Below are 17355 nucleotides of genomic sequence, written 5' to 3'. Positions count from 1 at the left end.
ACTTTTGTCTTAGCATTTAGAAGCCACTAGATTGTTCTCCAGTGTTGTGGGTCCCTGCTAAACTAGCATTGTGCATTATCTGCAGGAGCATGGTGTGATTCATACCTTTGGTCATCTCATCCAAGGAGGGTAGAATTAACGTTACATGATGTAGTTTATGTGCCCCTTATGATTATATATTGCACAATTTTCAAAATCCAAGTCTTAAACACAGTTAGACTTAGGGTTTCAATCCCAGCTATGTACAAAGCAAACTTGTAAGAACAAATTCAGTTACTCAACAGAGCCCTATTTCATTCTGTGGGCAGTTCTGCACCTCCTCATGAACACAAAGAAAACATCAAGGTAAGATAAATAAATGAGTTCTATAGTAAGGGGGAATAGTTGAGACCATCGAAGGGAGAGTGCTGGTAGATCTAAAGTTTAGCCACCGTCCTAAGCATAAATGGTAATGATGTCAAAGATGATGTTGGAAGATATGTGGAGTTATCCATGTTTTACAGGGTGAACAGCACAGTTTTTATGTACCACAAATGTCTTCCTTTATGCAACTCTTCATAACAAAGAAAGCTGTAAGAAGAGTGAGGCTGCGTCTCATTATTTTATGACTGATGGTAGTTACAGAAAGGTACTGCAGAAATTCCACGAAGTCATAATATCAAATCCTTTGATTTAGGAAAAAGAACTCGCCACACTGTAAATTAGCGCAACTTGTGGTTTGGTACACTTTGTATACTCTGGTTTTTATCCACTCCAGCTGTCAGATGGAGACAGGAAAAATCAAAACACTTGTACAGTGTCCTTTCTTAGAGGGAGCCTCTTAGGTTGTCAGGTCTGGATTCACCTCTTGTCTCCAGTGCTGGAGCATCTCTGCCAGTTGGCTGATGAATCAGAACTCTTTAGTCTGAGGCAGTTCTTTGAGACTAGACTGGTGATGCCCTCATAGAGTGATTCTGGCATGCATACAATGATTTTTCTGTGTGATGGTGAGGAAAATTGAGTGATCAGCAAGTGAAGTTATCAGCAAGTATGAAACAAACTCTTCTCCCACAAATATAGATGCTTAGAGAATCTGCTTTGCTGTAGAGCTGTTTCTCACAGTTTCAGTAGATCTTCATGCACCTAACATAAACTACTGCTACTTTTAGGTTTATTTACTCTCCAGACTGTTGAATGTATCAAGAAACATTTGGCTTACGGAGTAATGAGAGTACTCGCTATTAACATTCTGCCACAATGAAAATTCATCCAGTCTTTGCTTTCTCTTTGTAGCTTTTTTCTTGACTTGTGGCAAAATTTGCCTCCACAACATGCTCAGTGTTTCTTCAGAAGTCAGTTGCATGAGTTTTTTTAAAGCTTTTGGGAAATCTATTTAAAATAAGTTACTTGGTTCTTGTTTATCCCCAAATGGATTGACACTGAATAATTCTAGGCAGTGTTTAATTTTCCATGCAAAGCAAGTGATGTAATTAAGTCACTGAGAGACAAACTGTCAGAATCATAGAATCATAGAATCACTAGGTTGGAAAAGACCTCTTAGATCATCAAGTCCAACTGTTCCTATCTGCCACTAAACCACGTCCCTGAGCACCACCTTTTAAACACCTCCAGGGATGGTGACTCCACCACCTCCCTGGGCAGCCTCTGCCAGTGCCCAATGACCCTTTCTGCAAAAAATTTTTTCCTGATGTCCAGTCTGAACCTCCCCTGGCGTAGCTTCAGGCCATTCCCTCTTGTCCTGTCCCCGTCACTTGGGAGAAGAGGTCCGCTCCCAGTAGCGCTGAGCTTCTGGTGCTGTCATTTTTGAAAAGTGATTTGGTCAATTACAGGCAGCTAGTGAGGTGCAGAGCTCTTGCACTTCCCATTGGGACCGATATGACCTGTGGTTGCTCAGTCACCCTGAAACAGCTCTATCTTTGTCTCTATACCCAAGTTTTCATGCTTCCAGGCCAGTTTTATTAGTTTCTGTTATAGTAACTCTGTTTCACTGTCTTCTACAGAAAGATATATGAGAGGTTTCTATCTTGTTGGACATTTCATGTTCCTTAGAAATCAAGGGTTTCCATAGATGGAAGACTCCAAAGACATTTAAATTATTCATTTTTTTCCTGTGTCTGTATTTAATTTCTGTCTTCATCTGTGGATTTAGCATAATCTCTGCAGCATATGATTGCTTACCTCTCACATCTCATAGATGTTCTGCTTGACCTACTAAAGCTCTGCCTGTGGCAAAATTGCAGAACACCTGAAAAAGTACTGTATTTCCTTCCTCTTCAATCATAGCTGAAGAGCTGCAAGATATGTCTTTCCTGAGAAATATTTCATTTCACAAACCACTCCCTTAAGTGTGGGGTTAGTTTAAAAAGGGCCAGTGTTTGTAGACAAGCCATATGTTTTCCTTTGAATGTTTAATTTGTTTATTCCTGTTTTCAAATAATCCCCAAGCAATATAGTTCCTGTAGCTGAGATTGTCATGAATTCAAGTTATTCAGCTCCCAGAGGGTCAGACCTTTCATCAGTATGCCATTGGCACGAAGTAACAAGTGTTGCATATTCATTGCCAGAGACACTGGCTAGAGGGCCCCCAAAAACCCTGACTTCTTTTTTTTTGTTCTCAGAGCAGGGAAAACAATCTCTTCCCTTCTCCCGTCCCTTGATAAGGGTTTCTGTCCAATAACGGTGCTCTCTGCTCTGAGGCACATTTAACTGTGAAGTTTGCAGCGGGAGAGGCTTTCCTTCAAGCTGTTAGTGTTTTATCCTGGCAGGCTCCTCGAGGTTGTTGTGAGGAGTCTAGCCAGTTGGTGAGCTTTGTAATCTAAACCAGCTGTCCCAGGCTGAGGCCCCCATTTGCATTGTTTAACATACTTAGAAAATGAAGTGTTCATTTTTAACATTCCTCCTCCAATTGGTTTAATGCTGAATTACAGAAGAGAACTAAGCAAAACCAGGTGCTTTCTCTGTATTCTCTCCAGTGTCTGAGGAGGTACAGACAGCTCCTGATCTTCTCCATTACTTACTATTTCATTCTTTGGACTATAAATGACTGAGGAACTGAAGTGCTAGCAGAGGGTAATGTTTGGGAAAACTTTCTAGATATTCATCAGCACAGACTCTGGTTTTTTTCCACCTTCCCCCAACAGTTTTGGACATGCAAGGATTAAAAAGGTAAGTGGTATGCATGAAAATTCTTTACTTACTGAAGGGAAAGCTACTCGTGGAAAATATCTGTGGCAGGGATTTGGTATGCCAATCCACTTGCTAAAGCCATTTGCAAAGAGACGGGACGAGATCTCAGCAGTCAGAGGTGCGGAAAGATGATCTGCCTGTTACAAAAGCCACACTGTCTCTGGCGAGTTCCTTCTTGATCTGTGCTTATATTCTGCACTTTAAGAACCTCTGCATCTGCGAGAGTGCTGTGCTGTGACAGCGAACGATCCCACTGGCTACAGTGGTGGATTTGAAACTAATTAGTTACTATTGCAGAAGTTAATTACTAGTTTAAAATATTTTGCCTCATGGGCAAGCTACTGTCACCAGCCGAATACAGTGTTGAAAGGTTATGCTGCATGTCTCTTAATAATTCTTGAGGGTATTTGAGATCTAAACTAACGAGCAAATGGAGATGGTGTTGCAACGGGAGAGATAGTATGAGGGAGTAAAGTCACCCCCCACTAAGAGGAAAGAATATAGCATCTTGTAACAAGGGAAACTAAAGGCTGTCTAGTTTTATCTGAGCAGGGGATTTTGTTAGTGTGCACTGCTCTGCAATAGAGTGTAACCCAATTGCTAGATATGTTGATGTTCAGCTATAACCTGTTGTATTTCCTTCTGGAGCTATTCTTGCTATATGCATAGTGAGTATGCAGTCTCTATATCTGTGCCTGCTTTAAAATCTCTTCAAAAAGATCTGAGGAATTTATAAATAAAGTGCAAGTCTAAGCAGATAATACTGTATTTTGAATGCTTTGCATATGACTCTAAGGAAAAGCCTGTGCAGAATTTGCCTTTCCTTGTCACTCAAAAGCTGCCAACAAGCACAATCTGCCTCCATAGCACTAGGAACAACCATTTTAGGGTTTATATTTACTTTTTAGAGCTTATGCCTGACTCCTCATTTAACATAAGCTTGTTCAAATGTGTCAGTCACAGTGTGTGTTTTTGTCTGATGTGTGTGTAGGTCTTGTTCAGCTACTCAGTTTGCACTGGAAAACAGTGACAGCTCTAAAAGAGAAAGTTGGCAGCTGGCTTGGGTAGCAGAACTAAGGCTACCTAAAATATCCCTTACTTCCTCTGCTGGTTTTGTGGGAATGTATTTTATACAATTGCCACTCAGAACTAGATTCCAAGATAAGCAAGATGTGGGTCTAATTGTATTGAGAAGAAGTTTTATATAAGGCAGTGGCAAAGCACTGAAATCCACAGTACATAGAAAAAATATCTCACAGTCTTTCCTGGTTTTCTGTCTATTAGTAAATACTTGGGTGTGGGATCTTAGTCAAGCAGAATTTTCATGCTCCAGGTAAGGAGTTCCAAATGTAGCCATAGAGCTCTGTTAAGAAGGATACTCTTCTTTCATTTGCAGTTCAGAGACCCAGTAGGTCCCACTAGGTCTCAAGATGATATAACTGGGGAAGGCTCCAGTGAAGATAGCAAGTTCTAGTGGCTGATGACCTGGCACAGTGTGTCTCTTTGCAGAGCAATGTATTGCTCAAGTCTGAGCAGAGGGACAGAATCTGGCCCAAAGCAAATGGATTAATCTTAAATATATTCTCCTGGGGATGAAATACAGTTCAGTTGTTTAAGCAACTGACTTGGACTCAGGACCTCCTACATGACATCCTGCAGCCCTGCCAATGCGTTGCACTGTGAGCTTCAGCAGGGCCTGTGCTCTGATTTACCCACCTGTAAACTGTGTATAATGTGCAAGAAAAACCTTAATATTCTTAAAAGAAATGTATCAGGGAGGAGCAAAAATACTTCATTGAATATTACACACTTGTTCATTAAGCAACTGCTGCATGGGTGTATAGTAAAAAATAGATTAGTTAATTGACATTTTCAGTCTGATTCTTATCCCAACTGCATAAAACGGTAGCAAAATCAGTGACTCCGATATCTGAATCTGGCCCACAGTTTAATTGCTCTCACTCCAGAGGCCAAACTCATGTTACCAAACCTCTGTGGAATATACGGAAGTGTTGCTAGAAATTAATTTGTCAATGTGTATTTAATTCAATATAACGAGCCTGGATACTAGAAGATTTTCAGCCTATTCTCTGTGCACATTACAGGATACTGACTGCTTTCACACTGGCCGCCTGCCTTTCAAGCCCTGGAGAAGCACAGGTGAGAGGTGCACACAGACATCTATGTACTGTTTTGTACCGAAGCACTATATGGCATGAGACTTAACTGGCTAACAGGTGAACAGGAAGCTCTGTGGTCTGGGGTTTATATGAAAAGGAAGTTGTGTGGTCTAAGGGTTTAGAGGTGAGAACTTGGAGCCAGAAGAATTCTGGAGCTGAACATGGACTGAGCTTATTGACTCATCCTTGCCAGCTCAGCAAAATATCCCTATAGAAACCTGGACCTCACTGAAAACCTAATTCTGCCTCTGAACTGAACACTTCTAGAAAAGAAAATAAGAAAAGCCATCCCAGAAGAGCAGGGACAACTCAGTTCTGTGGTGGGAAGCACCCACATTTGGAAATTTTACTCATATAAAGAAGGATTTTCTGTATATAGCAGGATCTTGTTGTAAGACTGTTTAATTTTGGACTGTGATCATGAATGACTGCATCCTAGTTTTCATTTTACTTTATGCCCAAACCCATTTTTGTTCAAGAGACGGGGCTTCTGAGGGTGGAAGGCAGTAAAGCAGTCCAGTTCTTGAAATAGCAGAAGCATTAGTTCTTCATGTTCTTGAGCTCCAACTGGACTTTAAATTAGGAAAAACAGTTCCCAAATGCAGGTTAAGTTTGAATGCCTAGTGGATAATCCAGATATACTCAGTGTCCAAAACTCTGTTTCTAAATACTTTTGCCAAAAGTCTCAGAAATGTAGTTGTTTTTTTTTCTACTACATTGAAAATTTCCTGCACATGGCATGCTTATTGGTATTTTTGTGAACATTGGATCTGTATAGGAAATGCTTTTCATGCCCCTGGAGAATTTTTGAGATATCTTTACAGGTTGTTTTTTATAGTTTTAAAAATATTGTTTCCATTGTTATTTTTATAAAAACTTATTATACTGTAAGTTGATTTTGAGGTCTAAGTGAAAAATAACCTTGGTACTAAGATGACAGCAACAAATACTTTCTGAAGATATCAAAACTGGCCATTGCAACCATATTGGAATATTTTCTAGAATAAAGTTCTAGAAAGTTGTTGAAGTCAGTTCTACAGTAGTTTTGGTGTTTCTGAATCATTGCTTTCTGTCTGAAAGAAACCAATTTTTTTAAAAACTATCTTAAATTTTCCTGTTAACCCAGGTGTAGTGTATACACCACAGCACAGAAAAAAGAACAAAAAGTAAGGTCCATACATTCTTTAAAACATGAGGCCGATTATGCATTCTCCCATCAGAATATCTTGGCTTTCCACAGCATGATACCAAAACACCTTGGAGTGTCAAAATAAAGGCAGAATTCCTTCATAGTTGTTTGACACTTCTCATAGTGGTCTTGTGTGTTCATCTGTGCAAGTGACAGGTGCAGTCCAAATAGCGCCATGTGTTTCACTTCATGTTCCTTCCCACTTCCACTGACTTAACCATCTCACCCCTAGCCTCTCATCTGCAACTTACTACTTTTCTGAACATGAACAATGTGCTCATCGAACATTACGTGTTGGTTACCCTTGGGGAGATGAACAGCCTGACACTGTCATCATCTGAGGAAACTACCTTCTGAGTTAAGGGGCTGGCATATGTGCTGAGGTCTCAGTTTCATGCTTTGCTCTCTGTCCTTTGGGGAAGGGGCTTTATTTTGTTGTGTTATATTATATAGTGCTGAACAATTGTACTAAGCATAACGATCCAGATGAGCATTTGACTCTGCATTTCACAGTCACTGAGTGTCCTTTGTTTTCTCATTTTTAGCAACAATGCACTAATGGGTTTGACCTGGACCGTGCCTCTGGGCAGTGCTTAGGTAGGACTTTAATTAAATCAACACGTTTAAATTTGGGTTGAGAAATCTTGACTTTATTGAATTAACATTGTGCTGCTGTTGGCATGTATTAGCTGAAAAGTTCTTGCTGTGTGACAGATACGTGTCTTTTTGTATATACAAAAATGTATATAGGCATATATATAAATATGTGTGTGCATTTACATAGCACAAGTATATACCAATCTTTGACATTTTTGAGATACCAGCAGTGCTTCTCAAATAGCTGTGATGCATTGCGATGAGTTTGGAAGCTCAGTCTACTTGCCAAATGACAAGGGTGTTTACTCTCATCCTTCTTCTCCAGACTATTTACTACATTTGTTGGCAGCCTCTGCCTGGAGACTCAGATGAAGTCTACCACTGCTCAAGATTGAAACTCCAAGTAAATTTTTGAGGCAATATAGGGAAACACACACTTTGCCCTTTAGCGTCTTTTTATCAGTGGCATTCAGTCTCCAGAGCATCTTCTGTGTGCATCAAAGTCACTCAAACAATAAGGGAAAAACCAGCATCAGATTACTTGCCCTTTCATAGAAACCTACTGCTTCTGTGCTCTGACAACCAAGTGAATTCTCAGTTTGGCTAAACCATTCGTATCTTTCTAAATTAGTTCAGCAACAATCTCAAGCAGAGCAAGGAAGAGGCTTGAGCCTTGTCCCTAGATCTGATCATTCCTAACTTTTTCTGTGTGAGGGAACTCGGAAGTTCCAAATAGGGATCCAAATTTCACAGCTGGGCAAACCAAACCACCAGTGTTTGAAATCCTGATCTGCATGTTGTGGTTTGGACAGACCTTCTAGCAGGAATAGGCAGTAGCATGCTGCAGCTATGCGTAAATCAGTATTTAAACTGAACATTTATTGAATAAGAAAGCAGGCTTTTCTCTCTACCCTCTAATAGTGAAGTAAAACAAGTAGAACACAGGCGATGTTGAATACATGGGATGTTTCCTGTTTTAGTATAATCTAACTTCAAAGTAAGGCTTCACAAGGAAGAATTAGCTTTTCCATTCAAGGAGAGTATCAAATATTTTAGCGAAGTCTTGAGAAAAACATATTAACTATTTTTTTGATAGGTCCCATTAAGAAGCAACCACTCCTTTCACTTTTACAATTTCCTTCCAGATATCGATGAATGTCGGACTATTCCTGAGGCCTGCAGAGGAGATATGGTGTGTGTCAACCAGAATGGTGGCTATTTATGTGTACCCCGAACAAACCCAGTGTATCGGTCACCATATCGGAATCCTTATTCAAATATTTATCCACCGCCTCCAGCACCAGGCCCAGTTCCTAACTACCCTACTGCTACAAGACCTCTGATGTGTCGATTTGGTTACCAGTTGGATCAAAACAACCAGTGTGCTGGTAAGTAGTAGAAATCTTTATTCTATATTTTTATTTATATCAAGGCTGTCTGACGTGAAAGAAACAGTTGTCCTGCAATTATTGCATCACTCAAACCCAGTCTTTTGAAGTTCAACTTCTTTTTTAAAGGATGTGATTTCTATATTTCATGTAGTAACTATTTGATGCAATGTAAGATATGATTTAGACTGGACATTAGTAAGAATTTCTTCACCATGAGAGTGGTGAGACACTGGAACAGGTTGCCAAGGGAAGTTGTGGCTGCCCCATCCCTGGAGGTGTTCAAGGCCAGGTTGGATGGGGCCTTGGGCAGCCTGCTTTAGTGGGATGTCCCTGCCCATGGGAAGGGGGATTGGAACGGGATGATCTTTAAGGTCCCTTCCAACCCTAATTATTCTATGATTCTATGATTTAGTCATATTATTTTATTAGGAAACCCACTTTTATGAGAGAAGTAATGTTTTCATGAGACAAACAACAACCTGATGACAGGGAATTCTGTCCTTGGCAGTATGTGACCTTGTTCAGACCCCTGAATCTCAGCCTTCTTCCTTTAAATGGTATCAATAAGAGTTGTTTCCTCCCATGCTTCGCATTCTTCACTTAGACTGTGAGCCCTTTGGAGAACATACGTTGCTTATCTAGAGGGTGGTACACAACTGTTAGCGCTACTATTGCTTTAATGACTATAGTCTTCAGCTGAAACTGAAACTCCCTTGTTTGAGGTGCTGTGCAAATGCAGGGGGAAAGTATCACTGCCCCAGTAATCTTAGCATCTTGATATTCCCTAGTCTCCAAAACAAAAAAACATACAACCCTACGAAAATTGTGTTGGTATTTTTTCTACTTTTGCATCTTTTGCTAGATTCTGATTCCATTTGCTTCATTTTATACTGTGCTTAACTTGGATATAAGCTGCTCCTGTGCCACTCAAATTTAGGGGAGATTTAGAGTATATTGCTTTGGTTTGCTTGCTTTTGATAGTATCAGGTTATGAAGGAATGAAGAGAAAACTTCTGAACTGAATTAAATAAACTCCACTGGCCAAAATATTTATTCTGATGCCAAACTAGGAATCAAGAGATCAAGATGAAACTGATCATTAGAAGCTGCACATGGTAAATGCTGAAGATGTAACCCACAGCTCTACCACAAAGTTAATCTATAATCACAACTTTTATCTGTCTCTCAGTTGTCCTAATGGTAAAGTGACTTTTTAAATCTGTTTATTATATGTAGCTAATTGTCTGAAGGTTTTTATCAAAATCTTTTTTTGAAATAAGACTGACCCTTGAGAATAAAAGAAGACCAAACTACAGAAGATATGAGCTTTCAATAGAGAATTTTTTCTGTCCGTAGACTAAGGAACTGCATTTAATTCAGAACACTTCTTTTTTGAATGCTGCTGCAGAACAACACGAGAGCTAAAACTGACTTGACCTTTGGTCTAATTCTGCCCTATTGTCTGAAATTTCTGGCAGAACTTGGTTTCAGATGATGTTCTTTTTGCTTCCCTAGTAAGGAGACCATGATGTTTCATGGGAGCTGCAAGAGTCTAGATTTAAATTCAGCTACTCTTGGGTGCATTTTTCTGTATTTGAATCACTGCCATCATTTTGTTCCAAGGATGGAAAAATGTTTTCTCTAACCAGCAGTAGTAGTAATACCTACCAGAAAATAAAAAAAAACAATTTTTTTTTTTTTTTATGAGGCGTTTTGAAATCTTGGGATAAGGAATGAGTTACCTGTAAAAATAAGCATGTCCAGTCCTTTGAAATAGCAACTAGTCCTTCTGATCTTAGCAAACTGATCAACCACTGGGTTTTTTTACCTGCTGATCTCGAGGCTTCCAGAAGTGTTTTATTTCTGTTAACTTTGACGTGGATGAATCAGGAAAAGGGGCAGTTAGTGAAAAAGAAGTTCTGAAATCAAAGGGGAAATGAAAGCTCTATATTTTACTCTCTTCAGGTTGCATGCAAACCATACTGATTAAAACAGGTGGATTTTGGAAACTTTTACATTGGATATTCCAGCCTGCAAAGGACATATATGTTCTTACCTACATTGGCAGAAATGTGAGGACTAATGCTTTCTTCAGTCAGGGCTGTTCACTTCTGTCACTTTAACTTCCAGTATGGGAATTTTATTGTGAGGGAAAGTTTGGTGAATAGAGGCATTAAAAAAAATAGATGGGAAAGGACCAATTGCCATTTGAGTACCATAGTTAGCTGGAAACAGTTTTTGAAAGTCTACATCAGGTTTGAATTTGTTCAGATGGTGGAACATACTTGTGTTAGAGGAAGAAAAAGAAAACTTAAAGGAAATTAGACCTGTCAGAAGGAGGGCGTCTCTGCTGGGGTTAGATTTCATTTTTCATTTAGTGAAATCCTCTGGAGACACCCTCTGTCTTGATGCAGGATTTATTTTTGTGTCTATGTGCCTTAGGATGGAAAATATGAGCACCAAGGGAAGTGTCATGAGTACGTGTCTCACTGCAGTGGTGGCAGGAAGGACTGGTTCCCTGTTTCCAGGAGTTCTTGTGCAGTAAACAGGGGTAACGTGCAGGTCTTGGAGATGAGGCACCAGAGAACCTTGACAAGATCCTCAGAAACCACCAAAATTTTGCTCAGGTCATTCAAGAAAGTCTGAATTGCATGAGTCAAGGCTCCATGTTATTATAAGTTAATCATAAGCATTGCACCACTTTAATAGTATTTTAGTTGCTCTGCTCTTCCCTCCTTGTCAGCATTCAGCATGCTCTTAAGATACAAAGCCCCTCAAGGGTTAATTTTGTGGTGGAATGGTTGAAAAGAGTAAACTGGAAGCTATTTTACCCGGTAGCTGAGCCGCTATATAACTTACAGGTTTGCTGTATTGGTGTTCTGGCACAGCCTCCCAGCACCTTCTTTCCAAATACAATTAGTCACAGGTATTTCCATTGCAGATGATGGGACTTTTTGCTGTTGACTTCAGGGGAACCAGAGCTATCCTAAGGCCAGTATTTCTGAGAAATCTCCAATTTTTAACAGAGTACACATTTTTGTCTGGTCAGATATGGGGTTACAGGCCTGGGCCACATTTTCTGCAGCTAGGCCAACAGAAATCTTTACTTTCTCTTTGAATTCCAGTCAAAACAGCTTATTAAACACAGAAACCTTCCCTGGGAGATTTGCAGCCTCAGCTTTGAAGCACTGAGCTTGTTCAAGAGAATTCCAAAGTGAAACAGAATAAAAATTTGATCTGAAAGCTGCATGAGATTTAACAAGCTCTTTCTTTTTTTATCAGCCTCCCTCCCCTTTGCTAGAGCTGAAATACATGTAGAAAGGCTGCGAGAGGGTCGCTCTGTCCCAGTCTGGCACATGGCCTGTTTGCCAAGGCTCTCAGAGGAATGTGCACCCCAGGTGGTTCAAATAATATTCTCCATGCCAGGTGCGGGCCGATATATTCCAACACAGCAAAAAAAAAATAAATATAAGCAATTCTTCTCCCTTTCAAGCCATTTTGGCATCACCCTTTATCACCTGGATGGTCATACAGAGGAGTTAGGTGCACACGCCTTTCCCCATTCTGTTCACCGCCCAATCTTAACAAGACTTTTATCTCCAGATCTCATCCTTCATGAAAACAAAAAGGTTTTCCTGGCACAAGTTCCTCCCATAGATACCTGTTGGTGACCACTTTGCCCACTCCAGTGTCCTCTGCATGTTTCAGAAGTGGCTGTAGCCGTTTGTGGCAACAGTCAGGGAAATATTTTAGTGATAATTACTTTTTAAATCTTTTGTGTGTTTGATTCCTGATATATGGTATTTTTACCCCTGGAGTTGCTGAATGCTTTATATCTTCTATGTGTAAATGTACTGTGTTTTCAACAGCATGAAGTCTGTGTAAACTCACTCCAAAGTAGGTTGGGAATGATTTATTACCACAATTAACACTGGAATAAAAGACCACATAAAGGAAAAATCAAAGAACATCTAGCGCAAGAGCTCTGTTTGAACTGTTTGTCTTCTAATGTTACTTCTCCAAAAATACTGAATGGTTAGTCATAATAATGGCTTTCTGTTCAAGGAACTTGCTCTGGTAACTGTTGGCAAGAATAAACTGGAGCGAGGACCCATGTTCTTGCATTATGTATGCATGAGCTAAGAGCTCTTTCCAATTTCCCTTCACTCCACCTTACTGTTTCCTAATTTACAATGATCTATAAAACATGCCTCACACACAGATCCTTCTAGGCATTGTGGAAAGAACTGTAATGGGTGGGCTCTTATTTTTGCTTTCTCTCCTATTAATGCATGTGCACAATGAGAGGAGATGACGGGAGCGGGGAGACATCTAGGAAGGTTTGAATGGAGGGATCAGAGAACGGAGATAGCAAAGACAGAGCAGTAAATGTTAGGAAAGGTACAAGCATAAGGCAAGATGAGAGTGACCTAGAGACAGAAAAAAAGGAGGAGGCCAGAGGAGTTAATACACGTGGTGAGTTGACCCTGGCTGGGTGCCAGGTGCCCACCAAAGCTGCTCTATCGCTCCCCTCCTCAGCAGGGCAGAGGAAAGAATATGTAACAGAATACTTGTGGATTGAGACAAGGACAGGAAGGTCACTCAGAAATTACTGTCATTAAAGAGACTCAGCTTAAGAACACTCATTTAATTTATTACCAATCAAATCAGAGTAGGATAATGAGAAATAAACACAAAACCTTAATACACCTTCCCCTCCCCTCTCTTCCTCCCAGGATTATCCTTACTCCTCAATTCTCTACCTCCTACACAGCTGGTGAGGAATGGGCCCCGCTACCAAAACCTTGCCACATGAACCCAGTATAATAACAATAAAAATCCCCAATCAGCATCTTTATCTTTTAAGCAAAAGATAAAAGGAAGAAGCATGAAAACAGAGGGAAATGTAAGGGTGTTCTTTCTAAGCGTAAGAGAGAATTGTTCTTCAAGGCCTCATCTGTGAAGTAGTCATTGCTTCACCTTTCCTCACTTATTGAAGACTGCCAGGACCTCCAAAATTCCCCAGTCCTACATGCATGGAGTGATATTTCTTCCTTCAAAACATTACTTTAACACAGATGGTGTTTAGATCATTATCATTTATATTGCAAGCATACCTAAAACCCACATCCAAACCTGCAAACGTACTGACCTGCCCTGCCCTGTGTGCAACCCCCTTAAGGACAACCTATGCTTAGATGAGCTTTCAAGCAAAATAAAGGAACAAGATGTCGCTGTACTGGGGAAAAGGGAGTGAAATGAAGATACAAATAGCTGAGAGGAAGCTCAGATCTTGTGAAAGGCCCATGGCTATGGTGGTGATAGAGCCCAGAATTCCTTATCCAGTCGCTTAGCCACTGAAGTAGGCTGCCTCCTAACAGTGGCTTTTCTAAAGTGAACACTTTGGCCATAAAGCAACAGGAGGACTAAAAGGAGGGGAATGCTGCAAGGAGATTATGCCCAGGAAGGGGCTGTTTAAAGGAAAAACAAATGGAATCAACTCCTCCATTGCCTTTATTAACCTTATTTTGTTCAGTCCTGTGTCTTTCCCTTTTTCATTTGGTTTGTTAGACAAACTCTTTTTCTATTCCATGGGGACAGTTCCTGAAGGCTATGCATGATTTCTGTTAGGGCAGCACTGCTGTCATGTCCAAACTAACCAAAATCAAAAGGGAAGATTGCAGGAAAACGGGTTCTGCAAGAGGCTGAGAGCAGCCTACTGAATGGATGTGTAATTGATACCAACTTCTGATTAAAGTAAGGGCCATGATGTGTAGCCTTCACTCTTAAGATGATTTTCCTGTAGAGTTTTGTATGAGGAAATATAAATTTGGACCTCATACTGCCATAGCAACAGAAAAGTTGCCTCTGAATCATCTCAGGAGGAAGCTGTAGTTGGTGCCTCCTGAGATGATTCAGAGGCTTGCTTTGCAGGATCTTGCATTCAGTTGCTGGCTTTGCCATAGACAAACGTGCTGGGTATTTTGGGGCTTCAGCTCATTCTGTGCTAACTGAAATAATAATTAATATTCAGGATTGTACCAAGAATAATTTTAGAAGTAGATGGTAGGTACTGAGATAACTCTCTGACAAGTATAATGTAAAAATATGTAAACAGGGGCAGAAAAAAAGACCCAGTTTAATAATCCTACAACAGTAAAGTTCAAAGTGAGACATGTGGAACTTGATTACTTCCCTAGTGTGCTAAACTGGTTGAAAATCACTGGGCACTTTTTTTTTTTCGTTTCTGCATAGATTGAGGAAAGAGGAAAATCCAGAACTTTATCAGTTTTTCCTATTTACTTCAGCAATAACTGCACTACAAAAGCTTTCAGTGGTCATTTGATCCTATTGTTTTCAGTCACCATCTAATTTTGCTCTGCTCATTTCATGTTTTAGAACAATTCAAGATGATTGACTCTTGATTACCTAATTATCCAATGTGATAGAAACATGGAAAATACAGACTGTACATTAAGACAGAAGACCACATGCCAGGGGACTAACAGAAGAAGAATTATTAGCATTGTAGAGTACAGACAAACTTAATGTATCGCTCTCGCTTTGGATAAACTCAAATTGCACAGTTCCAGACAAACATAACTATAATTCTTCTGGGTCCAGCCTCAGTGCTTCTGATCTGATGGCCTGAATCTAGTCACAACCCCAACAACTTCATAAAGATAATCATGAGCTGACCATAGAATACTCATGGGTAAAAAAGTATGTCCAAAAACACTCAGAGCTCCTTTCTCCCTCAAGAAACCATGGGAATAACTCACAGTATGGGCTCAGTCTGAGGAAAGGCAACATTCAACTACTCTGTGCAGTAGGGTCCATCATTTGGGTCATTCCTACAGAAATCTGACCATAAATAGATGTATCCTCTCCCAGCAGAATTTACCAAGGAGAATGAAGGTAGAAATGCTCCTTTTCACTGAGGTGAATCCATTCATAGTGGAGGAGTTGACTTGGTAGGAAAGGCTGCTGTGTGTACCTGTCTTTACCAGGGTAAACTGAGCCTTCTGTGGGTTATTCCTTCTTTCATTCCTCACTAAGTACAGTGTGGGAGGAGTACGGTCTGGTGGTTAAAGCACAAGCAAGTGGTTTGTTTATTTGTGAAGATTCTACTACTCACAAAGAAATCAGTAAAGTTGAACCAGAGAATGTAACTTGCAAGCCAAGAAGGTTGGCATGTTATGAAAACTGGCATCTCTGTGTACTGGAATTAAAAACAGCAGGCTTCTGGGAATGGCAAAGTATAATAGTAGGGGCAAGTCCATCATGCTGCATGTCAGTGCCTTTCAAGCGTCACTGACATTTATGTGTGGTCATGTGAGAATGGAAAATAAACACAATTGCAGCCACAGCTGAACTTGACTAAACTATAGTCATACTTTTGGTAGATAGGAGGGCGGTGAACCAGAGATCAAAATTGTGAGACCTCTGATTACGGTCCCCACTGACTTTAGTGAAAATTTTGAGGTCTTGGAGCAGAAGTTCTTGCAGTGTATTTATTAGGTTTAAATTAATCTGTCTTGTGCCTAAGCCACTGACCATAAGTAGCTTATGCTCAGGGAGTTTGGTACCACGTTTTCTTACTGCCAGACTCCTGATACCATGACAAAGATTTCCTATATATTGTGAGGGAAGAATAGATAGCTGGTCAGAAGATCACCTTATGATTAAAAACTGTGGCCACCAGAAGCATTTGAATTTGCCTTCAACTTCAGCTTGAGCTAGATAGATTCTGTCTGTGGAAGTGTCTTCACCTGCTTATTAGGGGAAATTAAAAGTTTTTTGGTTCTGTCTGTACTGAGGCTGAGAGCAAAGAAGGAAGAACAGTGGCATTTGGGGCAGGACAGCTGAATGAGAATATGTCGCATTACAAATCATAACTGGTTTGTAAGCAGAAAAAGGGCATAAGCACAGAGGGGACAATGTCTGTGTCTTGTTAGATGTGCAGGCCTCAGTCCAGACACGGGAAGGTTAAAATATCTCTAGATTGTGACGTCTCTATTTCATTATGTGTTTCAGTTTTCTCTCTTTCTTGGAATTATATGATACTTTGGTATACAAGGTGGCAAGGGCCCAGGAATCCCACCTCCCTTGAGCTTTGTAAACTGCAGAGGGAAAGGGTACACAAGAGAGAGAGGTTTAACTGATACTCTGGGTTTTGGTTGGTTTAGTGGCCTTGGTTAGGCTTGGTGTCTGTATGGGGGTTATTGGTCACTGGGCTCCGAGTCAGATGATACACAGACTTGAGTTGTTAGCAAGAGCTAGTTGGCAGGAGGTTACGTCTGACTCACTTCAGAGAAGCAGTGATGGTGCCCAGCCTGCCATATCCTCAGGCATGTGCTGGCCAGGGTAGGGCTCTCACCCCTGCTGTTAATCTCTGAATGATTCCTTAGACTCACTGCTAACAGCGATTTGATACATAGGGCTTTGTGGCTGCCTTGCCTTTATTATGTCTTACTTCCAGGGATTTCAGCAGTGCCAGATCAGTTAAAGCCACTATGTACCGATTAGCTCTGTCTGCTCTGGAGCAGATTTTGTAAGCTTTCCTTTCAGGGATAGCTGTCATGCAAGACGGTCCTGCCAACTAAACAATCAAAGGACTTAAAAGAAAATTAAGTCACTTGACGGTGCTGGAAGACTGACAGGCTTCATGAATACCCTTCCCCAGTCCATGGGCTCTGTGGCTTGTTCTTCTCTCATTTTCCTGTGGGTGTCTGTTTTGGCTGTGTCCATGCATAGTTTTCTGCTGGGACCCTCAGGGACTTCAGTTGCATGAGTGATGCCTTCTTTACCT

General features: G+C 40.6%; 1 protein-coding gene across 1 annotated transcript in view; it reads left to right on the top strand.

Annotated features, from left to right (window-relative positions):
• The first annotated feature begins 2671 nt into the window (after positions 1-2671).
• Positions 2672-17355, top strand: part of FBLN5 (fibulin 5) — a 59881-nt gene continuing 45197 nt past the window's right edge. The window contains exons 1-4 of the mRNA XM_009561596.2: positions 2672-3165; positions 5292-5346; positions 7101-7152; positions 8298-8540. Of these exons, the coding sequence (XP_009559891.2) occupies positions 3149-3165; positions 5292-5346; positions 7101-7152; positions 8298-8540 (367 nt within the window). The 5' untranslated portion in view covers positions 2672-3148. The remainder of the gene's footprint in view (positions 3166-5291; positions 5347-7100; positions 7153-8297; positions 8541-17355) is intronic.

The sequence above is a fragment of the Cuculus canorus genome, chromosome 5, assembly GCF_017976375.1.
Source record: "Cuculus canorus isolate bCucCan1 chromosome 5, bCucCan1.pri, whole genome shotgun sequence".
In the NCBI taxonomy this organism is placed as follows: Eukaryota; Metazoa; Chordata; class Aves; order Cuculiformes; family Cuculidae; genus Cuculus; species Cuculus canorus.
The sequence above is the reverse complement of the archived record's forward strand: the minus strand, read 5'-3'. Positions and strand labels throughout refer to the sequence as shown.